The sequence below is a fragment of the Scyliorhinus torazame genome, chromosome 12 (assembly GCF_047496885.1).
Source record: "Scyliorhinus torazame isolate Kashiwa2021f chromosome 12, sScyTor2.1, whole genome shotgun sequence".
In the NCBI taxonomy this organism is placed as follows: domain Eukaryota; kingdom Metazoa; phylum Chordata; class Chondrichthyes; order Carcharhiniformes; family Scyliorhinidae; genus Scyliorhinus; species Scyliorhinus torazame.
The window spans coordinates 56,651,671-56,673,947 of record NC_092718.1 but is presented as its reverse complement, the minus strand read 5'-3'; the positions used below and the strand labels follow the sequence as shown (position 1 = coordinate 56,673,947).

General features: G+C 45.6%; 1 protein-coding gene across 1 annotated transcript in view; it reads right to left on the bottom strand.

The window, feature by feature from the left end:
* Positions 1–21,985, bottom strand: part of adamtsl3 (ADAMTS-like 3) — an 869,253-nt gene extending 847,268 nt beyond the window's left edge. Inside the window, 2 exon segments of the mRNA XM_072468743.1 lie at positions 21,039–21,126; positions 21,617–21,985. Of these exon segments, the coding sequence (XP_072324844.1) occupies positions 21,039–21,098 (60 nt within the window). The 5' untranslated portion in view covers positions 21,099–21,126; positions 21,617–21,985.
* Positions 21,986–22,277: the final 292 nt, after the last annotated feature.

Below are 22,277 nucleotides of genomic sequence, written 5' to 3'. Positions count from 1 at the left end.
AGCTCCACTTTCCCGCCCGACCCCATAACCCTTTATTCTTCAAAAAACTATCTATCTTTATCTTGAAAATATTTAATGAAGGAGCCTCAACTGTTTCACTGGGCAAGGAATTCCATAGATTCACAACCCTTTGGGTGAAGAAGTTCCTCCTAAACTCAGTCCTAAATCTACTTCCCCATATTTTGAGGCTATGCCCCCTAGTTCTACTTTCACCCGCCAGTGGAAACAACCTCCCCGCATATATCCTATCTATTCCCTTCATAGTTTTATATGTTTGTTTAAGATCCCCCCCCCCCCCCCCGCATCCTTCTAAATTCCAACGTGTACAGTCCCAGTCTACTCAACCTCTCCTCGTAATCCAACCCCTTCAACCTAGTGAATCTCCTCTGCACACCCTCCACCACCAGTACGTCCATTCGCAGGTAAAACTGAACACAATACTCCAGGTGTATACAGTTACAGCATAACTCCCCTAGTCTTAAATTCCATCCCTCTAGCAATGAAGGACAAAACTCTATACACCTTCTTAATCACCTGTTGCACCTGTAAACCAACTTTTTACGACTCATGCACTAGGACACCCAGGTCGCTCTGCACAGCAGCATGTTTTAATATTTTATCATTTAAATAACAATCCATTTTGCTGTTATTCCTACCAAAATGGATAACTTCACATTTGTCAATATTGTTTTCCATCTGCCAGACCCTAGCCCATTCACTTAAACTATCCAAATCCCTCTGCAGACTTCCAGTATCCTCTGCACCTTTTGCTCTGTAGAAGTGTCTGGCACAAACTAAGGGATGGGAAAATAAATGTCGAGGAACAAGCAGTCTTTTTGCAAGTGATGTAGTGTTTGCATCGCCTTGGAGGATGATTGCTTTTGTCTTGCGGTAATGCCAGAAGAGGTGGCGAGTGACTGCCAAACTGAATGCCCCCCTTGAACCCTTCCCACAAGTTAGTGAGGGAGCATGCCTGGCAAGGGAGGACTTGCTGTTTCATACATCACTCATAAAATCCACATACTACAAGATGGTACATCTTGGGCGGCACAGGGATATAATGGTTATCACTCCTGCCTCAACAGCGCCAGGGACCCAGGTTCGATTCCCACCTTGGGTGACTGGCTGTGTGGAATTTGCACTTATTCCCCGTGTCTGTGTGGGTTTTCTCCAGGTGCTCCAGTTTCCTCCCACAGTCCAAAGATGTATAGATTATGTGAATTAGACATGCTAAATTGCCCCTTGGGGTAAGGTTACATGGGAGGAGATAGGGCCTAGGTAGGGTGATCTTTCAAAGGGATGGTGCAGACTTAATGGAATCATAGAATCATAGAATTTACAGTGCAGAAGGAGACCATTTGGCCCATCGAGTCTGCACTGGCCCTTGGAAAGAGCACCCTCCCTAAGCCCACATCTCTACCCTATCCCCGTAACCCAGTAACACCACACAACCTTTTTGGACACTAAGGGCAATTTAGCATGGCCAATCCACCTAAGCTGCACATCATTGGACTGTGGGAGGAAACCAGAGCACCCGGAGGAAACCCACCCAGACACGAGGAGAATGTGCAAACTCCACACAGACAGTGGCCCAAGCCGGGAATCGAACCTGGGACCCTGGAGCTGTGAAGCAACTATGCTACCGTGCCCCGATACGCTGAATGGACTCTTTATTTCCTGTCGGAATTCTACGAATCAATGATTTAAGGAAACCAAAATGACATGATGATCATTTAAAAGTTGCAAGCCACAATGTACAGCTCATCAATCTGTCCCAATGCTGGCTCATATTAGGCCTATGTAAAAGCTTATATTTAGTGGAGTTTCCCAGCGAGCAATGTTGGGACCACTGCTTTTCTCGATCTGTATTAATCGCCTACAATTTGGTGTACAAGAGCACAATTGCAAAATTTGCAGGTAACACAAAACTTGGAAGGAATTGTGAACTTTGATGAGGATAGTTGTCATAACCCTTGCAAGGACTATGGGGAAACCATCATTGATCTTCCCATGGGACTCGTGGCGTACGAGCTTCCCAGAAAGGAGGTGGAGACCACCGCCTGGGCCTCGTTATGTACTGCTATAAAAGCTGGTCCAAAGCAAGGCCTAGACGGACTAGTCCTCCCAGCAAAGCTTGTACTGAGGGCGAGATGCTGCTCTGTGCAGAACTTTGTACACAGTTAAAATAAATTAATGTCCAATTTTCGCCACTTCCTCAAGTTACTAAACTGGCAATGAGGATTAAAAGAAACTCTGGACTCGTTCGTAGAACCGCCTGACTTCTGGAAGTTGCTGTTTGGGGTGTAACATCGTAACGATTTAAGATGCTGTTATTTGAAAAATTGGAAGCCTTTGACACAGGTCTGGATGATTGGGATCAGAATACGAAGGGCATGAGGTATTTTTTGAAGGCAAAAGGGATTTTGGGGCAAGGCTGTCAGCAGGTCCTCCTCCTGACCGCCTGAGGGCCCCAGACATTTGGGATCATAAAGACTCTGGCTTATCCGGCTGCACTGGATTCCAAATCCTTTGTGAGCTAATCGCTATAGTTTTGGAACACCATGACCCCAAGCCATCCGTAATTATGCAACGGTATCATTTTAATACGGATGTGTGGTCCCCCGGCAAATCAGCCACGGACGTCTTGACCCGCTTAAGACATCTGACTGAACAGTACGAGTTCAGTCCATTCCTCTCAGAGATGTTGTGGGCCCAGCTCATGTCTGGTATTAACAATACAGCCATGCAGAGGAAGCTATTGGCGGAACCCACCCTAGGTTTGAAATGGGCCATTGGGTTATCATTATCTCGAGGGCATGTGAGGAAAGGAGTGAAGGAGCAGCAGGAGTCCATGGACTATGGCATCCATAGATTGGCCTGCCTTTCTTTTCGAACTCCTGCATCACGGGACAGTGCCTGTCTGGCAGACTTCCTAAAAAGGGGCAGCCTCAGAGTTAATTCCGCAGCAGGGCTCGAATCCTGAGCACTATCGCTGACCGGTGGGATACCTCCTCCGACGATGAAGGGGAGAGCCGGCCCCATTGCCAACCATGTGGGCGGACAATTCTTCACAGTCAGAGCCCCCAGGTTCGACGTAGAGAATGCCGTCCACGACAACCACCCAGATCACCACAAACCAGGGCCTTGCACGCGGGCACCCCAGAGGAGGAGGATTTTCTGATGCAACTGAACTGTGTCATAACTCCAAACGTTACACCAATCTGGGTCACTCAACAGGACAATGGGCATCCGGTGACGATGGAAATGGATACTGGTGCAGCTGTCTCCATTGGGATCATATCACTGACGCTTCGCAAGGTAAGATTGGTGACCTACACTGGGGAGCCTTTAAAGATTGTGGAGGCCATGGTGACCCCAGTAACTCACGGTTCGACTTCCATTGGTTGTAGTAAAGGGACCGGAACCAAATTTGTTGGGGCGAGGCTGGTTATGAATCCACTGTTTTGATTGGCAACAGGTGTTTCAGATGGGCACCAGAAGCCTATACGACGTGCTGGGTAAATACCCCAAAGTGTTCCAAGAGGACCTTGGACGAATCAATGCGGCCAAAACCCATGTCTATGTGGATCCTGATGTTCAGCCCCGCTATTTCAGGGCGAGGCCTCTACCTTCTGCTTTGCTGGAGAAGGTTGACACAGAACTTCGACCTCTGCAGGATCTGGGGATCATGAGCTGTACCATGGTGCAGTCTGCGGAGTGGGCCGCGCCGGTGGTGCCAGTAATGAGGCATGATAAGATTGTCCGCCTTTGAGCAGATTTCAAACTCACTGTGAACAGGACCTCGCGCCTGGACCAATACGGCGATTAGAGGATTTATACGCCAAATTGGCTGGAGGACGCTCCTTCATGAAGCTGGACTTGAGTCATGCATATCTGTAGGTGAAGCTTCGCCTCATGCAGTTGAGTGGCGGGAAAAAGGAGACCCTTCCGATAACCCTCTGGTCTTTCTCCCAGAGATTTGCTGAGCTCAGTATAGAAGACGGCGTCATATTGTGAGGAGCTTGGGTGGTTAACCCCCATAAGGGCAGGAAGCCATGCTACAGGCCCTTCACAGTGGCCACCCGGGTGTATCTAAAATGTAAATGTTGGCCCACAGTTCTGTTTCGTGGCTCAGCATTGATAGTGACATTGAGAGGGTCGTGCACAGCTGCACAGGGTGCCAGGAACATCAGAAATTCCGGCCAACGGCCTCAATGCATCCGTGAGAAAAGCCGGGACATCCATGGCTACGTCTACATGCAGATGCTGCAGGACCGTTCATGGGTTCCATGTTCCTTGTTGTTGTGAATGCCCACTCAAAGTGGCTTAAGGTGAGCGAGTTGTCCTCTATGACATCAGGGGCCACGATAGAGAAGCTCCCGGGCATTTTTTGGATTTATGGGATCCATGAGGTTCTGGTGATGGATAACAGGACACCATTCATCAGTGAGGAATTTGCCAGTTTTAAGAAGAAGAACGGCATTCGGCATGTTTGAACCACTCCATACCATCCTTCCTCCAATGGTTTAGCAGAACGGGTAGTCCAGACCTTCAAGAGGGGCTTGAAGAAGCAATCCACGGGGTCTGTGGACATGCGGCTCGTGCGGTTCCTTTTTAATTATCGTACGACGCCCCATGTGACAACGGAAATCACTCCTCCTGTGATCTTGATGGGCCCCAGACTCAGACCCTGTCTGAGTCCAATGTTTCCGAGTCTCGGTGGCAAAGTAGAGGCACAACAGGAAACTCAGAAAAGACACCATGACTGATGGCACCAGGGTGAAAATTTCACTCTGGTGATGGTCTCTATGCTCACAATTTTGGGAATGGAGCATTGTGGCTCGTGGGTGTTGTACCAGAAGGAATGGGCAAAGTGTCTCATAAGATGCGTGTTCAGGGGAATGTCCACCACAAGCATTTGGACCACTTGATGAGTCGGGGACCCATATGTCTCAACGACCAACCAGCAGCATTTGTGTTTCCGCCGCATCAGGAACTGCGCCTCAGCCTGGGGTCTCAGCCATCCGGGTCGCATGACCCAATCCAGCAGGAGGAGGATGACTCCAAATCCAACATGGAGGCCAGAGGAATCCATTCCAGCGGATGACAGCCTGCCGTGGACAGAGGCCCCAACAGTCACTCTTAGGTGGTCGGCCAGGAAACGCCGATCAGTGAACTGCTACTCTCCACCCGACCCAAAGCTGCCTCAGGCAGAAGCACAGCCACGGGCAAAGCGATTGTACTTGGAGCAGAGATGCTGCTCTACGCTGAACTTTGTACATAGTTAAGTTTAATTTTCGCCTGATTCCTCAAGTTACTAAAATAGTGATAAACCTCAAGAGAACTTAGTCAGACTGGTGGAATGTGCAGACAGGTGCAGGTGAAGTTTAATGCAGAAAGTGTGAAGCGATTCATTTTGGTAGATAGGGTAAGGATAGGGTAAGGAGAGGCAACATAAAAGATACAATTCCAAAGGAGCAGAGAGACCTGGATGTTTATGTGTACAAATCATTGAAGATGGCAGGACCGTTTGAAAGGCGATTCATCAAGCCTACAAGATCCTGGATTTTATAAATAGGAGCCTAGCGCATGAAAGCAAGGAGGTTATGGTGAACCTGTATAAAACACTGATGTGGCCTCAACTGGAGTAATGTGTCTAATTCTGGGCATCGGAAGAATATGAAGACATTGAAGAGAGTGCAGGATATATTTACAACAATGACTCCAGGGATGAGGAACTTCAGTTAGGTGGACTGATGGTGAGGTTCAGGCTGTTCTCCACAGGGAAGGCTGAAAGAAGACTTCATAGAGTTATTCAAAATCTGGATAGGGTAGAGAGGAGAAACAGTTCTTCTTGGCAGAAGGGTAAAGAACCAAAGGACATCAATTTGAGATGATTGGCATGAGGAGACCCTTTTTTACACATTTCACCTGGAATGTTCTGCCTGAGAGTGTGGTGAAGGCAAATTCGATCATGGCTCCTGAAGAGAAGTTAGATAATTATCCAAAGAGAATAAATCTACAAATTTACCGGGAAAAGGCAGGGGAATGGTCTCGGTGAGTTCCTCTGCCAGAATGCTAGCATGGGCGTGACGGGCTGAATGGTCTTCTTCCGTGCTAAAGGAGTAGATAGTCTCTGATGCTATAACATAAGCTTACAGCTCTTTCATTATTTACCACACAAAAACTCATATTCGAGCAGGACACATTACAAAATACAATTTACAATCGAAAGCCTGTCCACATTCATCCTGAAAGATTTGCATGCAATAAAAACATTGCAACAAAGCTTAGCTGCATGATTCCTGTTTAAAAAAAATGATGGGTTGCATGTTAGGGGTGAGTCTGCCACATTTTTCAAGACAGCAAACCCAAAATGGAGTTGGGCTCAGAAAGTAGATCCCCCTAATTTGCTTGAGAGAGTCAACACTGGACATTTATATATGGAAAAGTCTGGAAGGAACAGGGGACAGTCAAGTCAAGCATTTCCCCAAAACTCAGGTTTCAGACCAACCAACTCCATGGCTAATTCCCCCCTCTCTCTCTTGTTCCCTTTCACCACCTTCCACACCACCTCAATTCCACTCAGCGCTCAATTATACATAGAGCTACAAAAATACATGCATAATCAGCATCTTATGAGTAAACATTTCGAGTGGACATGTAAAACCCTTTCAGAGCTGTGTTTTCATCTTTATTTTAGTTTTCGATCTTTCTGGGGCAAAATTGTTGAAGGTAGCCAGCTTTCCACTGAATTAGCGAATGAATTAGGTTGGTCACAAACAGTATGTGCGCTCACAGAATGATTTGGAATATGTTTGTAAAGAATACATTGAGCAGACTCATAAATATGTGTGAAATAACCAAAAATATACTGCAAAGTTAAATGTTAAAGCGCTAAAAACTACCACTTTTCACGCGCACATGGAGTGGCAATTAGGCTAACTCCAAAGGCAGATAAGAAAACCCACTGTGCCTAATTTAAATATCATTGTCATTTTGGTTTCTTTTTGTGGACCATTATATATCTAAAGCACAACACATGAGAACAGTGATTTTTAAAAACATGCTCCAGCCTCATACTTCTGCTTTTGACTATTCCTGAGCTTTAAGCATTGCCTTATGAGTGTAAAGCAGCAGGTGACATTGACATGACATTTACAAGTCCTAAGGGAGTCACAATGTAAATTAAGGATTAACTAAGGGCATAACCTTGACTTAATTTTCCTATTCAATTTCAGCATTCACAAAATTCCTTTTCAAGTGCCAAACATCCTAAATGTTGGGTATGTATCTGTTTCTGTTATTATAAAACAACCACATTACATTCTAGAATTTTCCTTCTATGATCCATTTCAATTCAAACTACTTGTAATGCATTCATGCCCATCTGGAGTTGGTCTAATAGGGGCAGCATGTGTGCAGGAGCTCAAAGAAAGAGATAGATTTTAGCCTTTTAAAATTTAATTTCCCTCTGCACTTTATTAAAGGTAACTCGAATAACATGCCACAGAACTTTTTTTTGGGATAATGGCTAGTTTCAATGTCACTATTCATTCGCAGGTCAGCTGTTTCCCCAATGGTGCATCGCTCACTCTACACGATGCACTTGTATTGAATTAACTTCAATTTCAGACTGCCGATTCCTTCCTAAGTAATGCACAGCTATGCCTTGTTCGGAGAATTTAAATCATGAAAAGTCAAATTCGCAACGCCATTGGTCATGTACACTAAACCGATCACTAATCTTATGTTATTTTCGATTTGGCCACTCAGAATAACCTTCCTTCAGTATGCAGATGACACTTGTGCGTGCGCTCGCTCAGAAACTTACCTCCAGGGTCATTGTCAACTCCTTCTCCGAAACATAATGAGAAAATGGGTCTTTCACTAAACATCTGGAAAATGAAGTTCCTTGTCCAATCAGCTGTCATAGCACAAAACCTTAATGGCTAAATCCTGGAAGATATAGATCATTTGTCGTACCTTGGGAGCTTCTACTTGATGAAAGCAGATATAGGCGATGAAATTCATCATCATCCCCAGTGTACCAGCTCAGCCTTTGACCAACTGAGGAAAAGAGTGCTTCAGGACCAGAGTCTTAAAATCAAAACTAAGGTCATGGTTTACTGGAAAGCACTGATCCGCATGCTTTTACATTTATCGGAAACTTAGACAACCTACAGCAGTGGCCTGGAAGCAGTGGAGAAACCATCAGTGGTGTTATCATAAGATCCTCCAAATCAGGAGGCAAGAAAGATGGACCAGCGGCAGCGTACTCTCCCAAGCCAACTGGCTCAGGGTTGAGGTTCTAATCACTCGTTCGTACATCTGACATCAGACTCCCAAAGCAACCGCTCTACTCAGAACTTGGTCGTGGCACGGGACTCCCAGAAAGACAGCAGAAACACTTTAAGAATGTCCTCCAACATCCCCAAAGAGATCCAACATCCCCGTTGACTCATGGGAGTCTCTGGCTTGTGACTGGCGAAAATGGAGAAAGCTCATTTGGAAAGGCACCAAAATATCGAGAGATGTTGTTGAGAGCACGCAAAGATGAAATCAAGGCATCGGAGATGGCATGCAACTCTCCAAACACCTCCATCCTTCAAGAAACTTCTGAACTGCTGGTGACAGTCGGCAGATCAGGCATTGAACACATCAGTCATCTCAGAACCCATGGAACTGGAGTTGAAGCTAGTCATCCTTGATCCTGAGGGACTGCCTAAGTAGAATAACTTCAAAGATACTTTAGAAATTATTCTCTCAACAAATCGTTTTTGCTACCTCTTTCTGTATCTAATTAGCCATTTAATTAAATATTCTTCCTGACATTTCCTGCTTCAGAGTCTGCGCTGCTCATTAACAATTCAAAATCAGATTGCTTAAGGAGATACACTGCTGCTTACCCTGTTTAGGCAGATTGTAGATCCCCAGTAGAGGGTGCTACACTGCATCTACTCTATATAATTTATAGATAGCTCTAGTGCAAAATTCCAAAGAAGTTCTGTGAACCAGCGTGAGTGTCATGAATAGCTGATGTCATTCATTCACTGTAGGGAGCAAAATCCAGCCCAGAGTATGGATTGTTGCAATGCAGCCCACAAAGAGTTACAATGGTAAAAACATACTCCCCTTCCACAAAATGTCCATTCCCAAAGAAAACTTTTTTTTTAAATGTATTTTGTTCAGAGTTAAGAAATGGAGCTGTTAGTAGTTCGTGCTGTGATATTTTTGTCGCAAATAAATATATATAAGTTCTGGACAACAACTTTCTGCTTTGAGAAAAATGGATCAATCCTTATACAAAAATAACTACTTCCAGTATAAGATTTTCCTAACTACTGTACTTTGGTTCAAATACCTTGTATCTATTATTCTCCTTTCTCACGTTAGAATATGTAGATTGTTTCCTGATAATTTTACACTTATTACTACAGTGTTCTGTTCTGCAGTTACACTTGTGACTTCAAATAACCATTGTGGATTTTCTGCCTAACCTTTTCATCTGTGCTAATACCTTGGGATTAACTACAGTGTCGCCCAATATACATACTAACACAAATTGATTGGGAGTCACCTACCGATGCAAACAAGAGTCTCAACTGTATCCTATTTTTGTCCCAGACCAACTCAGGACCGCACATCCAGCTATTACTGACTACGGAGCAAACATCCAAACTCCATACATCCCATTTCTATCAAAGGAGAGAGAACTGCCACCATATGCCTGCAGCAAAACTCAGAATCTCACTTGGAATGCGGAATCCGCACATCCGGGGCTAGAGGTTTAAGTCGTGTGGGGGTCCCCAACCCACCTCAGTGTAAATACTGCTGGTGGGCCAGTCCCCCATTCCAGCCTGTTGCCCCAATGCCATTTAATATTCGGCAGGTTGTTAATTGGCCCACCCCCTCCCCCGCCCCTAACAATTCTGGGGAGGGAGTGACCGCCAAACAAATGGCCAGCAGCTCTCTGGTCCCAGGATTGGCGGCCATTGCTGGGACTGCAGCCAAGACTCATTGGTGGTCATCACTGGAGATGAATGGGGAGGTAAGTGCAAGGGATTTTTGGGTGGACACCCTGGCAAAGGAGGGGTGAGGAGACTGGAGTGGATAGGTCAGGGGAGAAGGGGAAACCATGACTGATGGTGTTGCTGAGGGGGGGGGGACACATTGGGGTGAGGAGGTATTGGGATGGGGCCTCTAATGGATCTGGGTGCCAATCCATAAAAGACTTATCCCCCCATCTTGTCTTAGGCTCGATGTAGAAACCTTTAAGCAGGGGCAGAAAGAGGCCCTTATATTGGCGACTTAAAAGCCTCAAATCTCCTACTGGTGGGTGACCGGGCATCCCAAAGCCTCCCTTGCTGTGTATAAAATTAGAGTGGGGCAGGTAGCTAGGAGCTGGGAAGAGCATTGGGATATTGCGCCTAGTCGTATACCTCACGTCTGCCTGCCAGCACGCCCCTGAGGAGGGTAGAATACTACTGAACATTATGTAAAAAAGGCTTATTTTTCTTGTCATTGCCCCGCAAAACATTTAGCGACGACCTGTAAACTTCTCCATTCTTCCAGACCTCATACTGATCTTTCCACATCGTTATCTCACGTGACCCATTCCACTTACAACCAATGCTTCTCCTCCAAGCCCAAGTCTTCACCTTACCCAAGCAACCTGCCTATTAATCCCTACTCCACAGTTTGGCTGTTTTCCTGATATTCTTACTTGCTTGCCATGCCCTGACCAAGCCCTGAATGTTTGGCAAAGTCAAACATTTACCCTTATTTTTGGATGTGGTTCAGGCACAGTGTTACACAAACCTGAATGAAAATTTCAAGCCAAGAGGTAACATCATCCAAGTTCTCTTCTTGAAATAAGATTTGACGAGACTTACTTTACTCCTTGATGGACAAAATGAGCATTTATCGTTTGCACAAAGTATAATTTTTCACATTCCTACAATGTTCCCTCCCCAACAATTTGAAAGGCCAATGATTCTAACATTTGCTCCTTGTGGTATCAACATCATTCAGGGCAACAGCAATCAAGGTAAAATTAGAGTTTGGATTCTTATAAAACATCTGAACTAAACGATCATGCAATACTGTAGTTCTTAACAATGTAATGTTTAGAATTAAGCTGCAGATGCAAGACATCGACATATTGAAGAAAAATAGGCTGGTTAGCACAGTGTCAAATATCATCCAGTTTTAAGTTACACCTTTTGTATGTGCTGATAGTTAACATTGCATTTAATTTGCAAAGAACCGATTCTCCAAATAACTGACTATAGACTGAAGTCAAATAAGTATTTAATGTTAGACAACTCTTTCATTCTTTTCTTTCTCAGTTTGCTCTGGAATTTCACTAAGGAATCAAGTGTTACATTAGAACAGCATCCCACATGGTGGAAATTTGAACAAGGTAGCTATCACTGATGTCAGAATCATAACTTTTTTTATTCTTCATGGGATGGGGACACTAGCAGGGCCAACATTTATTGCCCATTCCTAATTACCCCAGAGAAGGTGATGCTGAGCCGCCTTCTTGAATTGATACAGTCCATCTGGACCAAATCCACCCACAGTGCAGTTAAGGAGGGAGTTCCACAATTTTGATCCAGCGGCAGTGAAAGAACTGTGATACTGTTCCAACTCAGGACGTTTCATAGAATCATAGAATTTACAGTGCAGAAGGAGGCCATTCGGTCCAGCGAGTCTGCACCGGCCTTTGGAAAGAGCACCCCACTTAAGCCCCACACCTCGTAACCCAGTAACCCCACCTTTTTGAACACTAAGGGCAATTTAGAATGGCCAACCACCTAACCTGCACATCTTTGGACTGTGGGAGGAAACTGGAGCACCCGGAGGAAACCCACGCACACACGGGGAGAACGTGCAGACTCCGCACAGACAGTGACCCAAGCCGGGAATCGGACCTGGAACCCTGGAGCTGTGAGGCAACTGTGCTAACCACTGTGCTACCATGCTGCCCTCTTGTTTGGCGGGAAACTTGCAGCTGGTGGCATTCCCACACATCTGCTGCCCTTGCCCTTCTAGGTGGTAGAGATCACTGGTTTGGAAGATGCTGTCAAAGGAGAAATGGTGGAAAGTGGCCACAATGCATCTTGTAGATGGTACACACTGCTGTCATTGTGCACCATTGGTGCAGGGACTGAATTTTCAGAGGGTGGATGGGGTGCCAATAATGCAGACTGCTTTATCCTGGATTGTGTTGAGCTTCTCAAGTATAGTTGGAGCCACACTCATCCAGACAAGTGGAGAAAGAGTATTCCATCATTCTCCTGACTTGTGCCCTGTATATGGTGGACAGGCTTTGGATAGCCAGGAGGTCAATTCCTCACTGCAGGATTCCCAGCCTCTGACCTGCTCTTTAAAGACACAGGGCTGGGTTCTCCACTGTCGGGATTCTCCATTTCACCGGCAGCACGGGGATTTCCCGACGGCGTGGGGCTGCCCACAATGGGAAACCCCATTGGACGGCTGGCGAGACGGAGAATCCCAGCATGCAGCGGGACAGAGAATCCCGGCCACAGTATTTAAATCGCTAGTGCAGATCAATGGTAACTCCCAGGATGTTCATGGCGAGGGGTTCAGCGATGGTTATTTTGCTGAATGTCAAGGGGGGATTGTTAGATTTTCTCTTGTTGGAGATGGCCAATGCCTGGCATTCTTGTGGCCACTTTTCAGCCCAAGCCTGCACATAACCCATGTCTTCCTGCATATTGACATGTGTTTCAGTATCTGAGGAGTTGCGAATGGTGCGAAACATTTAGCCAATATAAAATTCCCCTGACACTATTACGTCTGCCTCAGGCATGCACATTTTAAGCATGACAAACAGTTGGAAGGGAATTGAAAATCTACGTTACAACTTAAGTTTCATCTCAGTGCCACTTCAATGAAGACCAAGATTTTAACATCGAACAAAAGAGTCGCTGAAGTCTGTAGTTTTAAGAGATGCATATGAAGTCCAACACATAGTAATTCCGACGGGTTCCTGCTGTGACTTGGAATTTACAAGCAACAAACCAATAACCCTACAGGACTTCACTTCAATGAGGTTTCTCCTCAAAGAAATAGTCAAGATAAACCATTTATAATAAATGTAACAAGTCGAGCGACTGCTACTGCACTAGTTTATTGCACTATTCCCGTCATAAGTTACAATAGCATTTCACCGAAAGTAATACTGTCATTCAAATTAAGTTTTTGGTAACTTCAAGGAGGAATATCTACAATGATACTTCATACTTCAAATACAGCTGTAAATTATTATAATTTTTTTTAAGGTATTCGTATTGAAACAGGATATGATGACATCAGAAACACTAACTGGGAACAGCCACCAAGATCAGTGATGTGAAAAAGCTGAAATAATGCAAGAAACTGTCGTTCACGCAGGTGTTGCAGCCAACACATCACATACATATGCTTACTTAGCTTGATTATGCTGCCAAACCTTTTGAATAGCTCTTCCGAATAGCAACGGATTTCACACATAGGGCAGTGACTGATGCTTACCACAACTCCACTTCAGTGTAATCATGATACATATTGACACAATTAAAGGTATTTTTCTCTTTTTCTTTCCATTCCTTCCACACTTCCAATTTACATTTCTGACTGAAGCGAACTCGGCACAGTACATTTTGCATTCTCCCTGCCCCCATATCGAGCCTCATGACCAACATCTGAATTGACCACCAAATCCTCATCTCAGCAGACTGCCTCAAGTCACTTTAATTGATCTCAAGGAGCAACTCAAATAGACTGCTTTGTGACACAATTCAGGTTCCATGCGACAGAAAATAACTGGGTCCCTACCAACACCGATAGCTCAGATTTACTTCATTCAATAATTTAAAGAGTATAAAACACAAAAAGAACCTGCATTTCTATAGCGCCTTTTCAAATCAGAGAAAGTCCCAACGCACTTTAGAGCCAATTAAGTACTTCTGAATTGTAGTCACAGTTATAACACAGGAAACAGAGCAGCCAATTTGCAAGCAGCAAGTTCACACAACCTTCAATCTGGTAATTGCCACATAATCTTTTTTTGTGATGTTGCTTCAAGGATAACTGTTGGCCAGCGCTACCCTGCTTTTGAAAACAGTGCAAGGGATCCTTTAGGTTCACACGAAAGGGCAAAGACAGCAGCACCTCAGAATGTAACTGTCCCCCCAGTATTTTTTTAATAAATATTTTTATTTTCCTTTTTCACATTTTCATCCAAATTTTCACCCACCAACAAACAATCAACGGTAACAAATGCAATGTCAATCACTTGGCCAACAATTCCTCCCTCCCACTAACCCCCAAACAACCCTTCACATTTTAAATACAAACATCAAAGAAAAGGATTCAGGAATCCCCCATCCACCCATACAGTCACCAACAACATAAACAGTCCAACCCACTCCCCACCCCAACCCTCGCCCCCTAATGTTCAATGTCATCCAATTCTTGAAAGTGCATAATAAACAAAGCCCATGAATTGTAGAATCCTTCCATCCTTCCCCTCAACTCAAACCTCACCTTCTCGAGTGTTAGAAACTGATCTCCACCTCAACAGGATCCGCCTTCAGGCAATCAGCGAGGCACCCGCTTCCAACCCCGGGCGATCCGATACCCCGAATATGGCCTCCAGAGGACCCGGCTCAAGCCTCACATGTACCACCTTCGAAATTACCCTGAACACCTCCTTCCAATACCCCTCCAGCTTTGGACAGGACCAAAACATATGAAAGTGGTTTGCAGGCCACCGCCACCCCCCCCCCTCCCCCCCCCCCCCGCAACGTTCAGAAACATCCTCCATCCCCTAAAAGAGTCGACTCATCCTCGCCTTTGTGAGGTGCACTCTATACACCACCTTCAGCTGTATCAGTCCCAACCTCGCGCACATTGAGGCGTTTACCCTCCGGAGCACCTCACACCACAACCCCTCCTCCATGCTCTCTCTCAACTCTTCCTCCCACTTTGCCTTAATCCCCTCCAGCGGTGCCTTCTCTTCTCCCAGAATCGCCCCATAAATCGCCGACACCACCCCCTTCCATCAGCACCTCCTCCAACAGTGTGGAGGCCGTGCCATCGGAAAGCTCTGTATCTCCTTCTTAGCAAAATTTCGGACCTGCATATACCTAAACATTTCTCCCTGCCCCAACCCATATTTCGCCTCCAGCTCCTTCAGTCCTGCAAACCGGCCACCCAGAAACAAATCCTTTAATGCCCTGATTCCCTTCTCCTCCCATCTCCGAAAATTCCCATCCCACTTCCCTGGCTTAAATCTGTGATTCCCCGAATCGGCATTTCCCTTGACCCCGCCCCCAGCCTAAAGTGCTGGCGCAACTGCCTCCAGACTTTCAATGTCGCTACTACTACCGGACTCCCTGAGTATTTCCCCGGGGCCATCAGGAGTGGCGCTGCTGCCAATACCCTCAGCCCCGACCCCCTACACAGACTCTCCTCCATTCTAATCCACTGGGAGTCCCCCCTCTTACTCACCTCCTCACTTTCTCCACTTTCACCGCCCAGTAATAAAATAGTAAATTTGGAAGACCCAACCCCCCTGATTGCCATCTTCTCTGTAACAACACCTTCCTAATCTTAGCCACCTCCCCCCCTCATATGAACAAGGTAATCACCTTTTCGACCTGCTTGAAAAATGCCTTTGGCAGGAGGATCGCCTATAGTTCCTCAGGAAACTAAGGAAATTCGGCATGTCCACATTGACTCTTACCAACTTTTACAGATGCACCATAGAAAGCATCCTATCAGGCTGCATCACAGCCTGGTATGGCAACTGCTCGGCCCAGGACCGCAAGAAACTTCAGAGAGTCGTGAACACCGCCCAGTCCACCACACGAACCTGCCTCCCATCCATTGACTCCATCTACACCTCCCGCTGCCTGGGGAAAGCGGGCAGTATAATCAAAGATCCCTCCCACCCGGCTTACTCACTCTTCCAACATCTTCCATTGGGCAGGAGATACAGAAGTCTGAGAACACGCACGAACAGACTCAAAAGCAGCTTCTTCCCCACTGTCACCAGACTCCTAAATGACCCTCTTATGGACTGATTTCATTAACACTACACCCTGTATGCTTCATCCGATGCCAGTGCTTTTGTAGTTACATTGTATATGTTGTGTTGCCCTATTATGTATTTTCTTTTATTCCCTTTTTTTCTCATGTACTTAATGATCTGTTGAGCAGCTCGCAGAAAAATACTTTTCACTGTACCTCGGTACACGTGACAATAAACAAATCCAATCCAATCCAATCCAAGATCGGCAGGCACTGAAAAATAAACAAGAATCGCGGCAACACGTTCATTTAATTGCCTGTACCCGACCTGCTAGCAGCAGAGGGAGACCATCCCACCTTGCCAGGTTCACTTTCCCCCTCCCCACCAGACTAGTAATATTATACCTATGGAGCCCCTCACCAATCCCATGCCACCTGCACCCCCAGATATCTAAAGTGAGTCCCCGCCCTACGGATTTGTAGCCCCCGACCCCTGTCTGAGATATCACAAAATATTCACATTTGAACTGTCCCCACAGTGTTAGTGTGCTCAAGTGCAGGTGTTGGACTTGGACCTATAACCTTCTGATGCAGCGGCAAGAATGCTACCAACTGAGCTACATGTACCTTCAAGTTGTTATTTGTGAATATTTGGTTATCACAATCCACTCATTTGTATCATTGTTCAGATGACTGGTAACACACAAGCATGCATGCACATTGTCAACAGAAAATAGAACCCCTCAGTCCTTTCAACCTATCTGCCACATGGTGCATTCCACAACAGAAGAATTAAAGTCATCAAGTTACATGGTTACTCTCACATATACTGAAACCCCGGAAACACTAAACCGAGGCGAGGAGTGGGGGGGGGAAGAATGATTTCATAGAATCCCTACAGTGCAGAACGAGGCCATTCAGCCTATCAGGTCTGCACCAACCCTCTGAAAAAGCTGCCCACCTAGGTCCACTCCCCTGCCTTATCTCCATAACCACACCTAACCTGCACATCCTTGGACAATAAGGCGCAATTTAGCATGGCCAATCTGCACATCTTTGGACTGTGGGAGCACCCGGAGGAAAGGAAGGCCTGAATCGAACCTGACTCCCAGGCCCTTTGAGGAAGCAGTACTAACCACTGTGCCATCTGAAGCACTGGGCTCCAGAGAGTGGCACAGGCCTACATGGAAAGGAAATCTCACAGGCATTTTTCATGGTAAAGAAATATTTTATTGGCAAGTCTCACGGTATTCGAGTATGTAAATTTAATGTATTGGCCACGTTGCTTTCAGTTGTATGAGCTGGTGTTTACGCCCCACAAGCCCCTTCCCACCATCATCAGCAAAGGCTTTGAGTCCTTTCTCCCTTATGCAATTATCAAACTTCCGTTTAAATGTGTCCAAGCTATTTGCCTTGACTATTCCTTGTTGTAGTGAGTTCGACATGCTCACCGCTCGCTGCATAATGAAGTTAATTTGCTCAGGTAATTTTATGACATTTATTAGTTTGCAGCGTTGAAGATGTATATTGAGGTATCCAGTTGTTCAATTTGCTGCTGGTTATTTATTCCTATGTGGTAATTTTTTTAGCTCTATGAAGTGTGCGTGTGTTAACTTTACTGATAAATTGTGACAAAGAGTTATACTTGGAGCTCCAAGGGAATCACAATTAAAATGTTTCCGGTCTCAAACCCAATACTCACTGGGAGCACCAGATCCTGCAACCGGCACCGAATCACGGAACATTTTGAAAATTAATTTACGGGATGTGGATATCGCTGATTAGGCCAGTATTTATTGCCCATCCCTAATTGCCCTTCAGACGGTGGTGATGAGATGCCTTCTGGAACCGCTGCAGGCCCTGAGGTTTAGGTACACTGATTGTGCTGTTAGGGAAGGAGTTCCAGGATTTTGCCTCAGCGACAGTGAAGGAACAGCGATATATTTTCAAGTCAGGGTGGTGAGTGACTCGGAGGGGAACCTCCAGGTGGTGGGATTGCCAGGTATCTACTGCTCTTGCCCTTCTAGATGGTAGTGATCATGCATTTGGAAGGTGCTGTCTAAGAAACCTTGGCAAATTCCTTGTACGAGTGTAGCAAGTGACAAAACAGATAAACTAAAAAAAGACAAAAAGAAAATTAATGTGGATGCTGGAATCAGAACCCCCCCCAGAAAATGCTGGACAATCTCAACAGATCTGGCAGCATCTGTGGAGACAGAATGGAGCTAACGTTTTGAGTCTGGGTGACTCTTTGTCAAAGGATTTTTGACAAAGAAAGAGGGCAGCTTTATTACAGTTTCTGCACCATGATGAGGGTTTGGAAACTATTTGTGCATTAGTGCAGAATTGAATGCTTGTCACTGATCACAGAGTAATCTAAATCTGGGCAAACACTGCAAGCTCACTTCAAAAGGCAGCTTCACGCTTACTTAAGCTTCACATTAATTGCAATACTGTATGATTCCAAACAATGCAATATTATGATCCTGGACCAGGCCCCAACAGTTGCTAGGATACTGAACAAAAACCCCAATATTTATTAATTATAAGACTGTGGAGAAAGGATACCTCGCTCCAGGAGTGACAAATAGGAATATGGTATCGGAAAACAAATTTTATCAATAACACAGGATTAAAATAACTGTAACGTCATACAAGGAAATAGCTTACAATTACCCATTAAATAATGCTTAACAATAAAATGAAACACTAAACTCTAACTGTAATCTTTTATCTCCATTCAAGCAAAGCCCATCACAGGTCAAAATCCACTTTTAAATACAATTATCAGACCCAGGAATAGTTTCTTTATTGAGATGTCTTGGATAAACTGCTTTGCGAAAGAGAAATATTTCAGGGACTAGCTTGTAGATTTTGGCCTCTGTCAGACCACCCTACATTTGTCAAAAAGCTGCTTGTCTGTTCACATCCCCAATCTAACCTGCTATTTTCCAGAAACTGAAACTCAACACCTGACTGCTTCAGCCTCTGTCTCCTCCCATTAACCACCTCATCTCACTAAAGGTGAAATACAATGGGCGGAATTCTCCGTTGCCCGATGCCGATATCATAATCGGCGATCAGGCGGAGAATCGACTCCAACACCAAAATCGGGGCCTACGCTGGTTTATGCTGGTCAGCCATGATCCGCCCCTTCCAAAATGGCATCATCGCGTTCCACACTGTGCACTGTTGCAACGGCATTGGCGCGTCATCAGCCGGCCCTCCCACGATGCTCAGCTCCTGATGGGCCGAGTTCCCGACAGCGCGGGGCACGTGTCGTCTCAGCCGTGCGGGAACCCAGCGTGGCGGCTGCAGGTCATCTACTGTGCGCATGAACAGCCAGGGACCCGGCCATTCTCCGACTGTTTTCAGCGCGGGAGCCGCAAGTTTCACCAGGTGGGCACCAGTGCTAGCCCCTCACTGGTCCCGGAATTTGGTTCACGCAGGGTTCCACGCAGATTGTTTGGTCGTAAAAGACCACACATGCTCCGCTGGCGTCAGCGCTTAGCCGCAGAAATGGAGAATCCAGCCCATCGACTTCCCAGGTTAACCCTCTTTATATCAACTAAATTCCATTAGCCCAACTTAAGGTCAACAATATACATCATTGGAATGAATGATGATTTAATTTTTTACAATGTTTTAATTGCATTGCTGTAGCCAAAAAGCCTGGCTGTCTTTCAAACCAGGATTTTTAAAACCACTACTGCAGCAGTCACACACACATTAACCGTTTAACCCTTACTGCACCAAATAGATGTAATACAATATATCTGAAATTCCTACATTCATCACAGCCATGTTAATATTTTTTAAATTGTTGGACTAGCTATGCATTTGGACATCAATGAAGAGCAATCAAGATAATTGTTCATTTATTAGAATTATTGACTCAATGATAGCACTCAACCTGGGTTCAAGCGCCCACTCCAGAGCCGAGCACCTGAATCTAGGTTGGCAATTTTGTTCAATACTGAAGAAGGGTTGCACCGCTATAAGAGTTGGCATATTTCGGACCTTAAACCTTACATCGAGAGCGACCATACACTCAAAGAGAAAGCTCACTGACTGTGATGTGACTTTCATGACATCTGAAAGCACTGAATAAATACTATCTTTTCCTGAAGAAACACTTACGCCACTGGATGGAGCTCTGCATATATGTTTAAATACACATGTGGAAAGTTCCACTGCAGGCAAGCATAAAACAGTGTGCAGCCAGTAGTTAACCTACTGCTGTCAGTTTGGGCTAGTTTGGTGTAAGTGCCAAAAGAGGTCCTGCAGAATTATCAAAGGAATAAAACAGTACCGGTTAAACTGCTGTCTGCAATGGCCATCACTTGTAATGTTAGCAAAATTAAATGCAATACCATCATTGCTTAAGACGTCTGACAGTTACCAACAAGGTCACCCAGTTCACCTGGACATTCAAGTGCATGCCATTAAACTCAACATTTAGAAAGACTGGCACCTTCACTGCCCATTCTAACCAATTTACGTGAGATTGCCAAACAATCCTGATTTTGGCGAGGGGTGGGGGGGGGGGGAATAAAATGTTGGTCAAGTTCTAATTCACCGTCATCTTAAAATATTCTAACTTTTTAACATCACCGCTGGCATTAAGAGATTCTTTTTTTTAAATCTGTGAACTTCACTTCTTTCTTTTTAACTTTTGGTTATTTTTTCGGGCGGAAAAAAGTTTTGTATTTAAGGCAGATGTTGAAGCCTCTGCTCCTGTGGAGTGCAGCAGCACCGTGCCGAAGCTGACAAGCTGAAACTGACCGAGAAGCAACAATTCCGCCGATAACTGCAGCTTGCAGACACGGCGCTAACATCTTAACAGTGAATCACGGACGCGTGTATTCTGCAGGCGAAACAAAATTAAAAAGCAGCTACGATTCCAACACCCCCCTCTCCCCCCCCCCCCCCCCCCCCATCCCCATCCCATATATGGGAGGGCGACTGAATGCTAAACTGAGAAGCCTTACCTGTACACAGTGAAACACACACAGAAGTGCATATATGGCTATTTGTTCGATTATCCTCATTTCCAGAACTTGGGTTTCTGCTTTCAGCCTGGGATTTAAAATTGGAGGGAAGGGGAGGAGGGGAAAAAACACAAATCAGCTCAATATTATACCCTGGCCCAAGGTGCAATCAGACGATTAAGTTTCCACTCGTACTTTGAAATCGCTACACTCTTAAACGCAGTAGCGAGACAATAAACAAATAGAGATATTGTGGGGAAGCAGAGAGGGGGAGATTGTCAAGAGCGCTCCCCTTTCGCCCCTAGAATGTGTTAGCTTTACTGTCCAAAGAAATCAGCTAGGTTGTGACCTGCTCGCAAGCATCTTCCTGCTCAGGGGACTGTCCCGGTTCGTTTCCCATTTAAACTCGCTCAGTTTAAACTCACATCAGGGGCAAAGCCAGCTCGGCGCTGCCAATGAATCTCGTGTCAATCATCAATACAATTTCGACACCGGCTCCACAAACGTTGCCAAGGAGGGGGCACACACACACACACACACACACGAAACGCTCTGTAAATGAAGGGGCAAGCTCTCACCTTTCACTGCAACCGGGAGGTTTTGCCAGCAATGCATTGATTTGTCGAGGTTTCACCACGAAAGGGGGCTGCAGTATTGGCAACCGCAGGCGAATTGTCCCAAGCACTAAAGTAACAGTTTGTGCGCTAAATTCCTCCCGCGGCTGACTGTCACTTTTCCATTCTCTTTCTCTCCCCCCTACCCTCTCTGCACCAAGTCAACTCAAAACTGCTGCGTGGCCCGGGGGGCGACTGTTCTCACCCACCCAGCTGCTGCTCGCTGTTTGCTGCTGCTCCTGTCCCGTGGATACTGAAGTTGGCTGGGTGGGTGTTACTGCACAGACCCGTCCTCTTTCTGTCTCTCGCCAACCCCCGAGATCCTGGAGAGAGAGAGAGAGTGCAGCTCCAATCCAACTTATTCCCAAAGAGGGATCTATCCATAGATATATATATATATATACCGCCCAGGAACACTCGAGATTCACCAGCATTAACGCTTCAACCCAAAGAACGAATGTAGGTTTACCAACGTGAAAGTAACGGGCTGGTTTAGCACAGGCGCTGGTTTAGCACAGGGCTATATAGCTGGCTTTGAAAGCAGACCAAGGCAGGCCAGCAGCACGGTCAATTCACGTTCCAGCCTCCCGAACAGGCGCCGGAATGTGGTGACTAGGGGCTTTTC